General features: G+C 42.5%; 2 protein-coding genes across 3 annotated transcripts in view; both read right to left on the reverse strand.

Moving 5' to 3' along the window:
* Positions 1 to 19,632, reverse strand: part of LOC146493938 (uncharacterized) — a 65,412-nt gene that overhangs the window by 36,136 nt on the left and 9,644 nt on the right. The window lies entirely within an intron of this gene.
* Positions 1 to 19,632, reverse strand: part of LOC146493940 (NACHT, LRR and PYD domains-containing protein 12-like) — a 36,621-nt gene that overhangs the window by 16,582 nt on the left and 407 nt on the right. For both annotated transcript variants that reach the window (XM_085148421.1, XM_085148422.1), the window contains exons 2-5: positions 17,732 to 19,583; positions 16,006 to 16,182; positions 4,722 to 4,901; positions 2,544 to 2,717 (exon numbers count right to left, since the gene is read on the reverse strand). In XM_085148421.1, coding sequence (XP_085004547.1) covers positions 2,544 to 2,717; positions 4,722 to 4,901; positions 16,006 to 16,182; positions 17,732 to 19,583 — 2,383 coding nt within the window. The remainder of the gene's footprint in view (positions 1 to 2,543; positions 2,718 to 4,721; positions 4,902 to 16,005; positions 16,183 to 17,731; positions 19,584 to 19,632) is intronic.

The raw sequence follows: 19,632 nt of genomic DNA on the forward strand, positions 1-19,632 counted from the left end.
TCCTCTCTTCAGGAACTCACTCTGCAGGAGGGGGAGATACAGGAGAGGTGGAGGAAGATTTCAGCCTGGGCGTCTATTGTCTTGTGTAGTCTGGAAGATGAGTGGATGACAGGGTGGGTGCAGTTTTCTCTGTGGTGGGGTCAGGTGGGCTGTCCAGGGCTCTGTGTGGCCGGGTGGTGCTGCTGTTCTGGGCCACGGTCCGGATGGGCCTGGGACCACTTTCCCTGGCGGGTTGCGGAGTATGGGGGTGCCTACTGGGGTCAGCGGGGGAGCTGGCCCTAGGGAGGGGTCAGTTGCCCCTCCCTTCCTTCCCTCCCCATCTCCAGCTGCCTCACTCTTCCCGCTCCACCACAATCACCCACACATGCAGGGCCTTGGGGTAAAGGTGTGTCACGAGGGTGCAGGGGAGGCATCCCCCCCTCTGTCCCCTTCTGGCTTCTTGTGCCTCAATTTTATCTCACAACTTAGACATTCATATTACTCACACTCTCATAACACATACATATAGGACCTTGGGGGTGGGCACGCTACACGGACTCCAGAAGACCATCAGGGTGTACAACCTCACCCCTGGCGTCGTTGCCCACCTCTCAATTTTAAATATACGTAGACATTGAGGGCTATCAGGAGGGGCTATGCGCTTACCTGCTGCTCTCTGGCAGGTAGCTCCATGCCCTCCTGGGTTTTAAATGCACCTTAGAACACACATGCATCAACACTACATATGAGTGGGTGGAAGGAGGTTAGGAGTCTTCTCACACCCCCGTTCTCTGCGACCTGCTGGAGCGGTGGCCGGGAGGAGGAGTTGGCCGTCCAACTGGGGCCTGGAGGTCTGTGGTCTGCTTCTCCCCACCGCAGAGAAAAAGGGTAACACCACCTGGGTCTGGGTGCAGTTTCCCCCTCCAGGGGCAAAGGTACCTAGACCCGGTTCTTAGAGTACGTTCGGGGAGTGTGATTGTGTGTACAGTGTCTCTCTATGTCTGTCTCCACGTTGGGTGAGTGTGGAGTAATTGCATATGAGAGCATGAGGGTGGGAATGGATGTTTGTATCTGTGTTTGCTTGTTTGTCTGTGTCTATATGTCAGGTTGGGTATCAGACGCCACCTCTCTGGGGACATCTCAGGCCCTCTAAGGTATGGAGGCCTATCTCCCCCCACCACTTCCCCTGCCAGTGGCGGACGCCCTCAGACCTCGGTGCGTTGGTGGTTCTTTGTGTCCGGGGGTGGGCGTCCAGGTACACACCGGCTCACTCCTTGGTGGCTGCTTATCGGGGCCTGGAGCCTGGGGCTCGCTCGGGCCACTTCGGGGGTGGGGTGCCCTCGGCCTCTCGGCCTGGGGCTCGGTCACTCTGGCACAGCTGGCTGCCGGTGGAGCTCACGGGCACGTCACTGCAACCCCCCCTGGCCTCTGCTCCGCGGCTGCTGAGTGACCCCTCATCTGGGACTCTTCTCAGCTCTTTCTGGGACAGTGGCGCAGCTGCCCCTCTGTTGGTCTTCCTTGGTCTCTTGTATTCTGAGGGCCTCTGGATGTCTGGAGTCTTGATCTTGAGCACTGCATCGGTCCCCTCTGGCCACACTTTAATTGTCCTCACAGCAGGTTTCACTTGTTGGATGAATACCGAGGTGTGAGGAACAGGGAGAGATGGTCCAATTGTCCAGTGTGGGGGAGGGGTATTGCTTTGAAGGCTCCAGCCAGGTTGGAATAAACATGGTCTAAAGTCTTGTCCACTCTGGTGTGGCAGGAGACATGTTGGTGGAATCTGGGGAGGACTGTCTTTAAGTTGGTGTGGTTGAAATCACCAGCAATAATAAAGGCAGCCTCGGGGTGTTTAGCCTGGTGTTTGTTAATGGCTGCAGAAAGTTCTTTCATGGCTAACCTAGCATTAGCATCAGGGGGGATATATAATGCATGAGTATGATAGAAGTGAGTTCTCTGGGGAGATAATAAGGTCTGCATTTGACCATTAAAAACTCTGCATTAGGTGAGCAGTGACTGAGTAGTAGTGGAGTTCATGCACCCTAGATTGTTAATATAAATGCACAAACCCTCCACCTCTGGTTTTGCCGGAGTCATCTGCTAGTCTTGAGGCGACATTTGTTGTGATTTGGCGCTATATAAATAAAATTGAATTGAATTGAATTGAATTGAATTGAATTGAATTGAATAGCCTGTTGGCTCAGTGTGTGTGGCGTCCTGCTAACTCAATAGCATTTTTTTTTTTTTTTGGACTTTCATTTACTGCTGTTTCAGTGATTTTTTTGTTGGACGGTGATGAAAGCTGCAGTCTCGGAATCTGTGAGATGTCTGCTTTCAGCACACCGCAGCATTGTTGCAATTACTATTTTCACCATCAGGTTTCTACTTGGACAATAACAAAGGAAGTAGTAGTAGTAGTTCCCAGGAACTACTTCCTGTTTTAGAACTTGTCAACATAAGAGTATGTTGCACTTCAGAAAACCTCCACATCTTCTCTTATTAGAGGACTGCCTTATTATTAATTTGCTAATTCTGTCAGTTGATGAGAAAACAATGCTTAAACTCACCTGAGAGTTTCCAGTGTACAGTGTGGACTCTTCAGTCCTTCAGACAGAAGCTTTACGCCTGAACCCTTCAGGTTAATGTTACTCAGGTCCAGCTGTCTCAGATTAGAGGACTGAGAACTGAGACCTGAGGACAGAGCTTCAAGGCTTCTCTCTGACAGGTCACAGTGACTCAGTCTGAAAAATAACAGATAAACAATTATAAAAAATAGAACACTAAATACAATTATATTTAGCATTGTTTAATCTTGTTTTTGTCAGAAAACCTAGCACTGATTATCACTTAGATATAGTGATGGGATTTCCGGCTCTTTTTAGAGATCCGGCTCTTTCGGCTCGGCTCACTAAAAAGAGCCGGCTCTTTCGGCTCCGAACCGGCTCTTTAGGTTGTTTTGTTGCTTTAATTATTTAATCATTAACAATAATATAAAATTATGCAGAAAAGGAATTACTAATGTAAAAAAAGTGGTTTTATTTATATATGTTTATATATGGCCCCTAGAGACAAAGCACGTACAAACTCTAAAGCATATACAAACTCCAAAACACATTTCTAGCGTTTACTGAACTTCCAAAACAGAGCTACCCAGATCACTTAAATTACACAATTGAAAGCATGTGTGTATTGTTTGTGTATTTATAGACAAGCACTCATATTTATTCAAATAATTAACAAAAAACAAAGTTCATTTACCTGTTACTACCGCACACCAAATCCGGTTGTTGATACTTCCTGGCTTGTGTAGCCACTAGGTAACAAAAGCTCAACACTGCGCCCTAACATCCTGGAGCACTTTTGTTGTCTTTTGTATGTGCTTCTGAGTTTTTACGTGTTTTGGAGTTTGTACGCGTTTTGGAGTTTGTACATGCTTTGTCTCTAAGGGCCACCATAAATATACTTTATTTATTCACTCCACATAAAATGTAATATATAAATCATATAATACAAAAAAACAACTATTTACATTTTAAACTTTTAACTATTTAAATTTTCAGATTTTTCCTTTTAAACAAATTTAACGTGAAACAACACAAAACACTGCAAACCACAACACAATTAAATATAAATTAAAATATTAAAACAAAAAGAAGATGCACATTCTCTGTCATATGGGCCTGCATGATTTCTGAATCCTTTATCATCTGCAACTGAAAATAGTGGATGATTACTATACCTTTCTAATGTGACGTTGTTGTCCCTCGCTCTTTCTCTCTGGCTCTGTTCCTGTGCTACTGCGAGTGTAACTAACGTGGACAGTTTGTGCTCCAATGTATTCAGTATTGAACAAACTGAGTACCAGTGATCACTTAATAATTTTGATATTTAATTTGAGTTGTTCCCACCTGATTTGGGTTAACTAGAATAAACATTTAAAAACCAAAGCTATGATCACATATTTACTTACAGAGCTTTGTTGGAGGCTTTGACCGCTGGCAGCAGCCTCAGAAGAGCCTTTTTAAAGGCTCATGTTCTCACTTAGATCATTTATTTCTACATTTCTTTCTGGGAAAATGGGGATTACTTTGAAAACAGGAGCAATTTTCCCCAATAAGCAGCCCTGGATCAGTAAATCACTCAAACATGTTCTCAGTCAGAAGAAGCTGTCTTGTTATGAGGGAGAGAAGAAAAAGACACATAAACTTGTTCAAAGAGAGATAAAGCAGCTAAAATCGGGTGTAAAAGTAAAGCAGAGGACGAGCTGAATAAAGGACACACAAGGCTTGATTGATTTCTTGAGGTTAACCTCTGTACAAACAGAATTCATAGTGAGTGAGAGTGAATGAGCGCACACACAGGACACTCTGATCTCTGAATGTGTGTGACTTAGTGAAAAAGAGGATTGTATTGAATATACTGTGACTGACAAACAGAGTTTAAAGAAAAAAGTGTTTGGATTAACCCTTTAAGACCTACCATAGAACCAAGTCAGCCAGAGCTTATCTTTATAAGCAGGGAAGACATGGACATCAAGTCTGTCAGGCTGCCAGAGTCCGCTCACCCACATCAGCTCAGAACTCTGCATTGTCTACTGAGTCAGACTCAGAGGATCAGGGATCAGAAGTTCTACAAAGAGCTGAACAAGACTTCCTGTATAGAGGTCTGTGGGCCTACTGATCCACAGTGTCAGCACAACTTTCATATCATATTCATCTCAGCACAACTAAAACATGGTGACTGACCTCAGAGTTTCAAATCGACATCGTGGATTCTCCAGAAGAACACACAGCTGCTTCAGTCCTGAATCCTGCAGGTTATTGTAGTCTCCACTCAGGTCCAGCACTCTGGGATACGAAGGGTTGGACTTCAGCGCTGCTGCCAGATAATCACAGCTGATCTCTGACAAACCACAGTCCACCAATCTGTATAAAGAATGAAAGATGTATGTTTATTAGACAAAGTGTGTGCTTGAAATCATTCAGTGTTTCATCATCTGTTCAGAGCTGAAGAAGGTTCAGAATGTAGAAGTTTAGAAAATGGAAACTCCAAACAGCTGAAGCCAACAGGAAGCAGCTTCAAACAAACACAAAAAGAGAAAAAACTCTGAATGTTTCACATTAAAGTCGTACATTTATCATAAAAACAGGACAAAGACTTGAAAATGTCGTGTTTTTCCTTCCAGGAACCACATGGCTTCACTTTTAAAGGTGAAGTGTGAAAGAAATGGACATATTTGAAGTCCAACACCTTTTTCCAGTCACATTATTAAAGCAGACAAACTACAAGCTCATTTTCATTCCAACAAGTCATCTTCTGACCTGGACTAACAACACTGGACTCTATGTGCAGCTGGCTGTGAGACCAGTGCTCAGGGAGCGTCTACAAAGTGCAACAGGGAAAGAACATCAGACACAATTTGCTTCCAGGACTTTCACACAAACATCTACTGTCATTATTTTCACCAAACTCTGTAGATCCTTTATTGGAAATTCAAATGTGATTCAAATGGTCAGACAAAAGAGGGTTATGAGGAAATATGATGAAATGTTGTGTATTAGCAGGATGTTATTGAATCATTTTCCTCAGAAACCAAACAAAATGATTGACAAACATGTTCAATATTTATGGATGTATTCTAAATTAGGCTCAAATATGTGACAGACATTTAATCCCATTTCAGTTTGGCCTCATCCTGGGCCACAGGCCCAGGGGCCACACACAGCTGGGCTCCATCCAAGAGACAAGAAACACAATCATAAAGAGCATCAATTCATCTTCTTTCATTTTAGCTCTTCAAGACAAACACAGTAAAAACATGAGCATATCTATGTTTCCTGATAAAATGATGTGACAGGTAGAACAGAGTCAAGTGGTGGTGTTACAGCCTTTCTCCCCTCTGCTGCCGAGGCTGTTAGTCTCTCCCAAACTCAGCTACAGGACTTCCAAATGAATGAAAGCAGCAGAAGTGGCTTTACAAATGAAAGAGGAGAAGAAGAGGAGAGGGAGGCCACCCTGACCATCACTCCAGCTGAAAACATCACACTTCCATTAAAGTTGGTGAGAAAATGTTGAGCAGGATGAGCTGCTGGCTAATCTGGAGGCTGTAGCAGCAGCCCACAATCACAGTGGATTTCCACTCATGAAAAAGCTCTGGCTGCTTAATTTCTGATTTCATATCAGAGACTTTAAACCTTCAGTGATGCTGTATTGTGATCTTTCCTTTACATGGTAAATGGCCTGTACTTGTATAGCGCTTTACTTAGTCCCTAAGGACCCCAAAGCACTTTACACTACATTCAGTCATTCACCCATTCACACACTTTACATATTCCAGTGAGGCCTCCATAATGATTTGCAGCTCTGGAGGCCAGGATTACTGAATTGGAGACTCGGCTTCACACCCTTCATTCACCCGTAGCTAGCCAGGCCCCTGTAGCTGGCGCAGCCGAAGATAGCGTAAGCCCCGCTAGCTGTTCCCCGGCAGACCCCAAGCAGCTGGGGAAAGAGGGCGGCTGGGTGACGGTGAGGAGGAAGCATAGTCCTAAACAGAAGCCCCAGGTACACCACCAACCCGTTCATGTGTCTAACCGTTTTTCCCCACTCGCCGACACACCCGCCGGGGGTCAAACTCTGGTAATTGGTGACTCTGTTCTCAGACATGTGAAGCTAGAGACCGGCAACCAGTGTTGGGCAAGTTACTTTGAAAAAGTAATTAATTATAGTTACTAGTTACTTTTTCTAAAAAAGTAACTGAGTTAGTAACTGAGTTACAATATTGTAAAAGTAATTAATTACTTGAAAAGTAACTGTTGCATTACTTTTAAAAAAAAGTGTTTAACCCTCTGGGGTCCAGGGTATAATTAGCCATTTTTAACTACTTTTGATGTTTCCTCCACATTTTACCTTTAAAAACTATTTACTTTGCCTTGTTTGGTCTCATCCTTTTCAGCACAACCTCACGTGTCTGAATTTACAGTTATGTTTTCATTTTGACATACTTTATTAACACAATTGATCTAAAATCAGACAAAAAACATAAAATCCGAGTAGAAAGTTATATTTTTTACTGTAACAACCACAAACATGTTTAATGAATCATATTTCAGAACTTTAAATGTAAATATAAATTGTCAATTTTAAAATCATATGCACAAGTTTTGCAAACAACAAAGTTATTTGCATCCATGTACCTTTTACCTTGATTATTTAAATAACCATTTCAAACTATTTACAGAACAATTAGCTGTTCTGCATTCAATAAGATGCCACACAAATTATTTGTGCCTCTCCAAAACAATAATTTCTGTCCACTATAAAGGAAACATCACAGCCTGATACCTGCAGGTCTGACAGCAGCAGGTGTATCACTCCTGTTTCTACCTGGAGACAGCAGTCGCCTCATTGTTCTGACACACAACACAAAACTATCCACAACACTACACACTAACTACACAAGACAACACATAAACTACACACTCCAAACACGCTAAACGTCACAAATCTCTCACATCTCAAAACTCGCTCTCTCTCTTTTTCTGTTCTCTCTCTCTCTCTCTCTCTCTCTCTCTCTCTCTCTCTCGCTCTCCCCGTCACTCCTAAAACTTCCCTTGTTTTGTTTTTTTTTTGGTGGGGGTGGGGTGGGGGTGGGGGGGTTGGTCATAAGCAGAGATTGCTTGCTGCGCTGTACTCAGACAGTAAACGTGACGAAACTATTGAGGAAAAAACACACGTATATATTGTTTATCATGACTCTGGTTTTACGTGGCCTATCAACACAATTTAAAAACTGGTATATATCACCTTGTTGCTTTGTCTTTAAGCGGCCGTGTGATTGACTTACAACGACTACTTTATTCTTCCTTAGTCAAACAGCAGCACTCATGCGATTGTTTTGCCCCCTTAGCTCCAGGTGTTGTTAGTAACTGTAACGGCGTTGTAGTGATAGGACTAGTAATTAGTTAGATTACTCGTTACTGAAAAGATTAACACCGTTATTCTCATAACTGCCGGCAACCATAGTCATTTGTCTTCCAGGGGCCAGAGCAGGCGACATTGAAGGAAATTTAAAACTGCTGGCTAAGGGTAAACATAAATTCAGTAAAATCATAATTCACGTCGGCAGTAATGTGACCCAGTTACGCCAATCGGAGGTCACTAAAATCAATATGGAATCGGTGTGTAACTTTGCCAAAACAATGTGGGACTCTGTAGTTTTCTCTGGTCCCCTCCCCAATCAGACCAGGAGTGACATGTTTAGCCGCATGTTCTCCTTAAATTGCTGGCTGTCTGAGTGGTGTCCCAGAAACGATGTGGGCTTCATAGATAATTGGCAAACCTTCTGGAGGAAACCTGGTCTTGTTAGGAGAGACAGCATCCATCCCACTTTGGATGGAGCAGCTCTCATTTCTAGAAATATGGACAAATTTATTAAACCCCCCAAAATATGACTATCCAGAGTTGGGACCAGGAAGAAGAGTTGCAGTCTTACATGCCTCTCTGCAGCTTCTCTCCTCCTGCTACCTCCCCCCAAAAAAAAAAAAACATCTCCATAGAGACTGAGTCAACTTACAAAAAGACAAAAAACAAACTAAAAACCAGCAACAAACAACTTAAACATAAACAATTACAAAGAAAGAACAATACAGTATCTACATCTGAACCAAAGAGTAAAACAGTGAAATGTGGATTATTAAATATTAGGTCTCTCTCCTCCAAGTCTCTGTTAGTACATGACTTAATAATTGATCAACAAATCAATTTACTCTGCCTGACAGAAACCTGGTTGCAGCAGGATGATTATGTTAGTTTAAATGAATCAACACCCCCGAGTCATTCTAACTACCAGAAACCTCGAAGCACAGGCTGAGGGGGAGGTGTGGCAGCAATTTTTCACACCAGCCTATTAATCAACCATAGACCCAGACAGACTTTTAATTCATTTGAAAGCCTGATGCTTAGCCTCGTCCACCCCAGCTGTAAAACTCAGAAACCAGTCTTACTTGTTATCATCTATCGTCCACCTGGGCCTTACACAGAGTTTCTGTCTGATTTCTCAGACTTTTTATCTGATTTAGTGCTCAGCTCAGATAAAATAATTATTGTGGGTGATTTTAACATCCGTGTAGATGCTAAAAATGACAGCCTCAACATGGCATTTAATCTGTTATTAGACTCAATTGGCTTCTGTCAAAATGTAAAAGAACCCACCCACCACTTTAATCACACTCTAGATCTTGTTTTAACATATGGCATAGAAACTGAACATTTAACAGTGTTTCCTGAAAACCCTCTCCTGTCTGATCATTTCCTGATAACATTTACATTCACAATAATTGATTACACAGCAATGGAGAGTAGACTTTATCACAGTAGATGTCTTTCTGAAAGCGCTGTAACTAAGTTTAAGAGTATAATCCACCCACTGTTATCATCTTCAATGTACCAACATAGAACAGAGCAGCTATCTGAATGCTACCCCAACAGAGGTCAATTATCTTGTTAATAATTTTACCTCCTTACTGAGTACGACTCTGGATAATGTAGCTCCGGTGAAAACTAAGGTCTCTAATCAGAAGTACCTGACTCCGTGGTATAATTCTCAAACACGTACTCTAAAGCAGATGACTTGTAATCTGGAGAGGAAATGGTGTGTCACAAATTTAGAGGATCATCATTTAGCCTGGAGAAATAGTTTGCTGCTTTATAAGTAAGCCCTCCACAAAGCCAGAACATCTTACTATTCGTCACTGATTGAAGAAAATAAAAACAACCCCAGGTTTCTCTTCAGCACTGTAGCCAGGCTGACAAAAAGTCAGAGCTCTTTTGAGCCAACCATCCCTTTAACGTTAACTAGTAATGACTTCATGAACTTCTTCACAAATAAAGTTTTTATCATTAGAGAAAAAATGACCAATAATCATCCCACAGATGTAATATTATCTACAGCTACTCTTAGTACCATTGATGTTAAGTTAGACTCTTTTTCTCCAATTGAGCTTTCTGAGTTAACTTCAATAATTACTTCCTCCAAACCATCAACGTGTCTTTTAGACCCCATTCCTACAAAACTTCTCAAAGAAGTCCTGCCATTAATTAATTCTTCGATCTTAAATATGATCAACCTATCTCTAATAATCGGCTATGTACCACAGGCCTTCAAGCTGGCTGTAGTTAAACCTTTACTCAAAAAGCATCTCTAGACCCAGCAGTCTTAGCGAATTATAGGCCAATCTCCAACCTTCCTTTCATATCAAACATCCTTGAAAGAGTAGTTGTCAAACAGCTAACAGATCATCTGCAGAGGAATGGTTTATTTGAAGAGTTTCAGTCAGGTTTCAGAGTTCATCACAGCACAGAAACAGCTTTAATGAAGGTTACAAATGATCTTCTTATGGCCTCTGACAGTGGACTCATCTCTGTGCTTGTCCTGCTAGACCTCAGTGCAGCGTTCGATACTGTCGACCATAATATCCTATTAGAGCGATTAGAACATGCTGTAGGTATTACAGGTATTGCACTGCAGTGGTTTGTATCATATCTATCTAATAGACTCCAATTTGTGCATGTAAATGGAGAGTCCTCGTCACACACTGAGGTTAATTATGGAGTTCCACAGGGTTCAGTGCTAGGACCAATTGTTTACATTATACATGCTTCCCTTAAGCAGCATCATTAGAAGACATAGCATACATTTACACTGCTATGCAGATGACACCCAGCTCTATCTGTCCATGAAGCAGATAACACACATCAATTAGTTAAACTGCAGGAATATCTTAAAGACATAAAGACCTGGATGGCCGCTAACTTTCTGCTTCTTAATTCAGATCAAACTGAGGTTATTGTACTCGGCGCTGAAAATCTTAGAAATATGGTATCTAAGCAGATTCTTACTCTGGATGGCATTACCTAGGCCTCCAGTAACGCTGTGAGGAACCTTGGAGTCATTTTTGACCAGGACATGTCCTTCAACGCACATATTAAACAAATATGTAAGACTGCGTTCTTCCATTTGTGCAACATCTCTAAAGTTAGAAATATCCTGTCTCAGAGTGACGCTGAAAAACTAGTTCATGAATTTATTACTTCCAGGCTGGACGACTGTAATTCATTATTATCAGGATGTCCTAAAAACTCCCTGAAAAGCCTTCAGCTAATCCAAAATGCTGCAGCAAGAGTCCTGACAGGGACTAGAAAGAGAGAACATATTTCTCCTGTTTTGGCTTCCCTTCATTGGCTTCCTGTTAAATCCAGAATTGAATTCAAAATCCTGCTCCTCACATACAAGGTCTTAAATAACCAGGCCCCATCTTATCTTAATGACCTTGTAGTACCATATCACCCTATTAGAGCACTTCGCTCTCACACTGCAGGCCTACTTGTTGTTCCTAGAGTATTTAAAAGTAGAATGGGAGGCAAAGCCTTCAGTTTTCAGGCCCCTCTTCTGTGGAACCAGCTTCCAGTTTGGATTCAGGAGACAGACACTATCTCTACTTTCAAGATTAGGCTTCAAACTTTCCTTTTTGCTAAAGCACAGTCTATTAATTAATGAAAGACCAAGACAGACTTTTAATTCATTTGAAAGCCTGATGCTTAACATTGTCCACCCCAGCTGTGAAACTCAGAAACCAGTCGTACTTGTTATCATCTATCGTCCACCTGGGCCTTACACAGAGTTTCTGTCTGATTTCTCAGACTTTATATCTGATTTAGTTCTGAGCTCAGATAAAATAATTATTGTGGGTGACTTTAACATCCATGTTGATGCTAAAAATGACAGCCTCAACATGGCATTTAATCTGTTGTTAGACTCAATTGGTTTCTCTCAAAATGTAAAAGAACCCACCCACCACTTTAATCACACTCTAGATCTTGTTTTAACATATGGCATAGAAACTGAACATTTAACAGTGTTTCCTGAAAACCCTCTCCTGTCTGATCATTTCTTGATAACATTTACATTTACAATAATTGATCACGCAGCAGTGGAGAGTGGACTTTATCAAAGTAGATGTCTTTCTGAAAGCGCTGTAACTAAGTTTAAGAATATAATCCAGCCACTGTTATCATCGTCAATGCCCTGTACCAACACAGAGCAGAGCAGCTATCTGAACGCTACCCCAACAGAGGTCGATTATCTTGTTAATAATTTCACCTCCTCACTACGTACGACTCTGGATACTGTAGCTCCAGTGAAAACTAAGGTCTCTAATCAGAAGTACCTGACCCCGTGGTATAATTCTCAAACACGTACCCTCAAGCAGACGACTCGTAATCTGGAGAGGAAATGGCGTGTCACAAATTTAGAGGATCATCATTTAGCCTGGAGAAATAGTTTGTTGCTTTATAAGAAAGCCCTCCGCAAAGCCAGAACAGCTTACTATTCGTCACTGATTGAAGAAAATAAGAACAACCCCAGGTTTCTCTTCAGCACTGTAGCCAGGCTGACAAAAAGCCAGAGCTCTTTTGAGCCAACCATCCCTTTAACGTTAACTAGTGATGACTTCATGAACTTCTTCACAAATAAAATTTTTATCATTAGAGAAAAAATTACCAATAATCATCCCACAGATGTAATATTATCTACAGCTACTTGTAGTTCCATTGATGTTAAGTTAGACTCTTTTTTTCCAATCGATCTTTCTGAGTTAACGTCAATAATTACTTCCTCCAAACCATCAACGTGTCTTTTAGACCCCATTCCTACAAAACTGCTCAAAGAAGTTCTGCCATTGATTAATTCTTCGATCTTATATATGATCAACCTATCTCTAATAATCGGCTATGTACCACAGGCCTTCAAGGTGGCTGCAGTTAAACCTTTACTCAAAAAGCCATCTCTAGACCCAGCAGTCTTAGCTAATTATAGGCCAATCTCCAACCTTCCTTTCATATCAAAAATCCTTGAAAGAGTAGTTGTCAAACAGCTAACAGATCATCTGCAGAGGAATGGTTTATTTGAAGAGTTTCAGTCAGGTTTCAGAGCTCATCACAGCACAGAAACAGCTTTAGTGAAGGTTACAAATGATCTTCTTATGGCCTCTGACAGTGGACTCATCTCTGTGCTTGTCCTTCTTGACCTTAGTGCAGCATTCGATACTGTCGACCATAATATTCTATTAGAGCGATTAGAACATGCTGTAGGTATTACAGGTATTGCACTGCAGTGGTTTGTATCATATCTATCTAATAGACTCCAATTTGTGCATGTAAATGGAGAGTCCTCTTCACACACTGAGGTTAATTATGGAGTTCCACAGGGTTCAGTGCTAGGACCAATTCTGTTTACATTATACATGCTTCCCCTAGGCAGCATCATTAGAAGACATAGCATACATTTTCACTGCTATGCAGATGACACCCAGCTCTATCTGTCCATGAAGCCAGATAACACACACCAATTAGTTAAACTGCAGGAATGTCTTAAAGACATAAAGACTTGGATGGCCACTAACTTTCTGCTTCTCAACTCAGATAAAACTGAGGTCATTGTACTCGGCGCTGAAAAACTTAGAAATTTGGTATCTAACCAGATTCTTACTCTGGATGGCATTACCTTGGCCTCCAGTAACACTGTGAGGAACCTTGGAGTCATTTTTGACCAGGATATGTCCTTCAACGCACATATTAAACAAATATGTAAGACTGCGTTCTTCCATTTGCGCAACATCTCTAAAATTAGAAATATCCTGTCTCAGAGTGACGCTGAAAAACTAGTTCATGCATTTATTACTTCCAGGCTGGACTACTGCAATTCATTATTATCAGGATGTCCAAAAAACTCACTGAAAAGCCTTCAGTTAATCCAAAATGCTGCAGCAAGAGTCCTGACAGGGACTAGAAAGAGAGAGCATATTTCTCCTGTTTTGGCTTCCCTTCATTGGCTTCCTGTTAAATCCAGAATTGAATTCAAAATCCTGCTCCTCACATACAAGGTCTTAAATAATCAGGCCCCTTCTTATCTTAATGACCTTGTAGTACCATATCACCCTATTAGAGCACTTCGCTCTCGCTCTGCAGGCCTACTTGTTGTTCCTAGAGTATTTAAAAGTAGAATGGGAGGGAGAGCCTTCAGTTTTCAGGCCCGTCTTCTGTGGAACCAGCTTCCAGTTTGGATTCGGGAGACAGACACTATCTCTACTTTTAAGATTAGGCTTAAAACTTTCCCTTTTGCTAAAGCATATAGTTAGGGCTGGACCAGGTGACCCTGAATCCTCCCTTAGTTATGCTGCAATAGATGTAGGCTGCCGGGGGATTCCCATGATGCATTGAGTTTTTCCTTTCCAGTCACCTTTCTCACTCACTATGTATTAACAGACCTCTCTGTATTGAATCATATCTGTTATTAATCTCTGTCTCTCTTCCACAGCATGTCTTTATCCTGTCTTCCTTCTCTCACCCCAACCGGTCGCAGCAGATGGCCGCCCCTCCCTGAGCCTGGTTCTGCCGGAGGTTTCTTCCTGTTAAAAGGGAGTTTTTCCTTCCCACTGTCGCCAAAGTGCTTGCTCATAGGGGGTCATATGATTGTTGGGTTTTTCTCTGTATCTATGAAGCGCCTTGAGGCGACATTTGTTGTGATTTGGCGCTATATAAAGAAAATTGAATTGAATTGAATTGAATTGAAAGCATATAGTTAGGGCTGGACCAGGTGACCCTGAATCCTCCCTTAGTTATGCTGCAATAGACGTAGGCTGCTGGGGGTTGATGGGTTTGTAGCATAAACCTATTCGCTGGAACGTTCAAGACAATTTTTATCACACAGCAAATCAAGACACAAGCAGGCGAAGTTCTTTGTGTTACTCGTGCATGAGGGAGAGGACTGGACGAGCGCCGTTCCTTCGCCTTACCCCAGTCGCTCTCGACCGTTCCCTTGTAACACTGCTCTTATATTAAGGTTGCATGAATATGCATAGGCTCATTAACATAGGTACACATGTGAACAAAGAGTACCGTCTGTGTGTATGTTATGTGTGTGCGTGTGTGTGTGTGTGTGTGTGTGTGGGGGGGGGGGTCAGAATGTGACCCCATAAACGACTTCCCTAAACCTGCTGGTCTGGAAGTCCGGCAGTTCATCTAAACAAAAGGCACTTATACTAAAACAGATATAAATGTGTTTGCTATACCATAGAGTGTGTATGCCAGAACACTCTGGAATGCACACAAAGTCTTTGCAGACTGCTAAGGATCAGACCCCTATCAATATGACATCGATTTTAAACTCTAAGCATATATGAGTAAACATTTCTAAGCATAAATGACAATCAACAATATAATGCTGAAAGGGATTCCCATGATGCATTGAGTTTTTCCTTTCCAGTCACCTTTCTCACTCACTATGTATTAACAGACCTCTCTGCATTGAATCATATCTGTTATTAATCTCTGTCTCTCTTCCACAGCATGTCTTTATCCTGTCTTCCTTCTCTCACCCCAACCAATCACAGCAGATGGCCCCGCCCCTCCCTGAGCCTGGTTCTGCCGGAGGTTTCTTCCTGTTAAAAGGGACTTTTTCCTTCCCACTGTCGCCAAAGTGCTTGCTCATAGGGGGTCATATGATTGTTGGGTTTTTCTCTGTATCTACTGTACAATATAAAGCGTCTTGAGGCAACTTTTGTTGTGATTTGGTGCTATATAAATAAAATTCAATTGAATTGAATTGAAATCTTCATCAGTCTCATTCACATCCCTCACACACTCTACAGCCTCATCAGTACTGACTTCATCTTCACTGATGGAGCACAACATGAACCTGTGGAGGCTGAAAAACTGTCCTGTCAAACATCTCCCTGTCACCACCCCACTTCTGTCAGCCTTTAAATGAACCCTGCTCAAGTCTGTCACTTGTATTTGGAGCCAAAAGGAAAAACTGTTGTTCAGTCGTTTGGAAAGACAACATTTCTGAAAGCACTCAAACTTCTTCACATTTGTCTTCAGACACATCCTGAACATTTAGGAAATAAATAAAGTTTCAAACATCAAAGATCTGAAATATAGAAAAACAACAACAGCTTCAGTCAGTGAACTCACCTCAGAGTCTCCAGTCGACAGTTTGGACTCTCCAGTCCAGCACACAGAAGCTTCACTGATGAATCCTGTAGGTCGTAGTTCTTACTCATGTCCAGCTCTGTCAGATGGGAGGGGTTGGACTTCAGAGCTGAGGCCACAACTTCACAGTGAGTCTCTGAGAGTCCACACCGAGTCAGTCTGTGATGATAGAAAATATAAAATGTGTTATTATAAAAGCTGAAAATCTGCATTATAAACACAGACTGAATGTATATGAAGACAAAACAGAGTGATGTCATCTGATGAACATCTGCTCTTCACATCTGTGCTTCAGCTCCTCTTACTGTGTTTGACATGACACAACGATTGAGTCTCTCTCAGACCTGCAGACTTTTAATGAGAATCTTTGTTTGGCTTTAATCTGCAGATGAAGGAGGAAGATGGCCTCACATTTAGGCTTCCATAATGTCCACAGTCTGTCACTGAGATCTGATCAAGAGTCGGAGTGAAGACACACAATCAGAAAGCTTCTGTTTGACCTACAGTCACTGATGATGACTGCACATAATCAAGCAGTGTGTTACTTTGATATCAAATATGGATTTTTCATGGATTTCATGGATGACCTGAGTGATTTCCAGCAGGACACTTAAGCATGTCAGTGGACGTTCTAAAGAACATATTCACTGATATGAAACGTGTCATTGAACAGGATCAATATCAGTGGAAACATGGTGGAAACAACTGTGACTGCATGGATGTGACACACTTCAAATCTGTTCTCCACTCTTGGATTTGGGATCCATAGAGCTGCTGCTGAGTCTGTACAATAAAGGAATGGTGTGGAAGGTTGCAGAGTACGGACACAAACAGTTTGTGGTTACAACCTAAACCGCCGACCGTCTATACAGCACTGATGAAATCATGACATTTGGCTGCCAGGAAGTTAGCTGGGGGATGTAAACAGCAGCCAGAAACACAGCACTGAATTCCATCAGCAGAAAATAGGGACGACATTTCAGCAGCAACAACTAAACATTGAACAATCAGCTCTGTGATTAATGAGGACATGAAGTCAGACATTGGTCATTAGGAACAGCAGCAGGAATGAGAGTGAATCCATGTGCTGCTGTGACATCAGCATTAGCTCACATATTTGACACATGTTCAGTCCAGATGTGTCTTCTCACTCAGTTTGTCCCACTGTGGGCAGTAAGAGAGCACAGCTGGTTCATCTCTGAGCCCTCACTGTTACTCATCAGTACATCACACTTTAATCACACTACACCAGAGTCTTCCTCAGCACCTTCATCATCACTCACCACGTTTATGCCACTAAACTCTGTGTCTGTAGTTCTGTCTGTAGTCAGAAGAGAAGCTCAGATGGTGACTGCTCTGGATATTTGTCACTGTTTGTAACATTAGAGTTCAGAAGCTATTCATAGATTCTTATTTCTGTCTCTCTAACAGCAGCGTCTGAATGACCAACAATAGCAGCAGATTTAAAATACTGCCCCCTAACAACACAACACAGGTACTACATGTAGATGTGAGTCTACAACACACAGCGTATGACTACCAATGCAAAATCATGCTAAGTGAACACACACATTTCCTGATCAACGCAAAATATCCCTTTATCTGAGAAACTCAAACTAATGAGAGTCGTTTAGTGGTGTGTATATCTGAAGAACTAAACTACTGATATACACTAATTAATGATGTTAATGATTACATCTGGACTCACCGAGCCTTTCTGCAGTTCCTCACAGCTGGAATCAGTTTCAGTCGTCCGCCCCATGATGTGTTGTACTTCTTCAGGTCAAACTCATGCAGAACCTCCTCTGACATCTGCAGCATGAAGGCCAGAGCTGAGCACTGGATCTCAGAGAGTTTCTTCTCTGATCTGTACTCTGACTTCAGGAACTCTTGGATCTCCTGATGTACTGAAGGTTCGTTCATCTCCATCAGACAGTGAAAGATGTTGATGCTTCTGTCAGGAGAGATTTTATCACTATTCATCTCCTTCAGGTTGTTGATGACTCTCTGGATGGTTTCTGGACTGATCTCTGTCTGACCCAGGAGACCTACTAAGAGTCTCTGGTTGGACTCCAGACAGAGGCCATGAAGGAAGCGAACAAACAGGTCCAGGTGGCCATTTTCACTCTGGAGGGATTTATACATGACTTGAGTCAAAAAGACATCCATTGATGGAAACCTATAAGACTTGAATATGTTCTTTAAAAAAGATATGATTGAGTGCCTGTTTTTGTTTTTGTTTAGGAAGTCTTTCACCACCTCTGTCTTCCTGTTGGTGTGACAGTGGAACATGTAGACTGCAGCCAGAAACTCCTGAATGCTCAGATGAACAAAGCAGTAGACTGGTTTCTGGAAGATCACACACTCTCTTTTGAAGATCTCTGTACAAACTCCTGAGTACACCGAGGCCTCTGTCACATCCAGACCACACTGCTCCAGGTCTTCTTGGTAGAACATGATGTTTCCTTTCTCCAGATGTTCAAACGCCAGCCTCCCCAGCTTCAGAAGAACTTCCCTGTCAGCCTCCGTCAGCTCCTGTGGACTCGTCTCACGTCCCTCATGGTACTTGTTCTTCCTCTTTGTCTGAACCAGCAGGAAGTGTGAGTACATGTCAGTCAGGGTCTTGGGCAGCTCTCCTCTCTGCTCTGTAGTCAACATGTGCTCCAGAACTGTAGCAGTGATCCAGCAGAAGACTGGGATACTACACATGATGTGGAGACTCCTGCATGTCTTCATGTGGGAGATGATTCTGCTGGACAGCTCTACATCACTGAATCTCCTCCTGAAGTACTCCTCCTTCTGGGCGTCAGTGAAGCCTCGTACTTCTGTTAGCCTGTGGACGCATGTAGGAGGGATCTGATTGGCTGCTGCAGGTCGGGAAGTTATCCAGACGAGAGCCGAGGGAAGCAGATTCCCCTGGATGAGGTTTGTCAGCAGCTGGCTGACTGATGACTTCTGTGTGACATCAGACAGCAGCTTCCTGTTGGTGAAATCCAATGAAAGTCTGCTTTCATCCAGGCCGTCAAAGATGAACAAAAGCTGAGAGACAGCCAGCTTCTCTGCTGTGACCTTCTGTAATGTTGGATGGAAAACATGGAGCAGCTCCAGAAGACTGTACTGCTCATCTCTGATCAGGTTCAGCTCCCTGAATGAAAGCAGAACCACCACACTGACATGTTGGTTCTCCAAGCCCTCTGCCCAATCCAGAGTGAACTTCTGCACTGAGAAGGTTTTTCCAACACCAGCCACGCCGTTGGTGAGAACCACTCTGATGGGTCTCTGTTGGTCAGGTAAGGCTTTAAAGATGTCCTGGCACCTGATTGGAGTGCCATGGAGGGCGTCCATCTTGGAAGCTGTCTCCAGCTGCCTCACCTCATGTTGGGTATGAACCTCTTCACTCTGTCCGTCTGTGATGTAGAGCTCAGTGTAGATCCTGTTGAGGAGGGTTCTACTTCCTGTTTCATCACTTCCTGTTTCATCACTTCCTTCAGTCACACGTTCACATCTCCTCCTCAGACTGATCTTATGTTCATCTAAAACCTCCTGCAGACCAACATCTGCTGAAATAAAGAAAAACAATGAGACTAAACAGAAAGAAAACTCTTCAAG

The sequence above is a fragment of the Neolamprologus multifasciatus genome, chromosome 22 (genome assembly GCF_963576455.1).
Source record: "Neolamprologus multifasciatus chromosome 22, fNeoMul1.2, whole genome shotgun sequence".
NCBI classification, from domain to species: Eukaryota; Metazoa; Chordata; class Actinopteri; order Cichliformes; family Cichlidae; genus Neolamprologus; species Neolamprologus multifasciatus.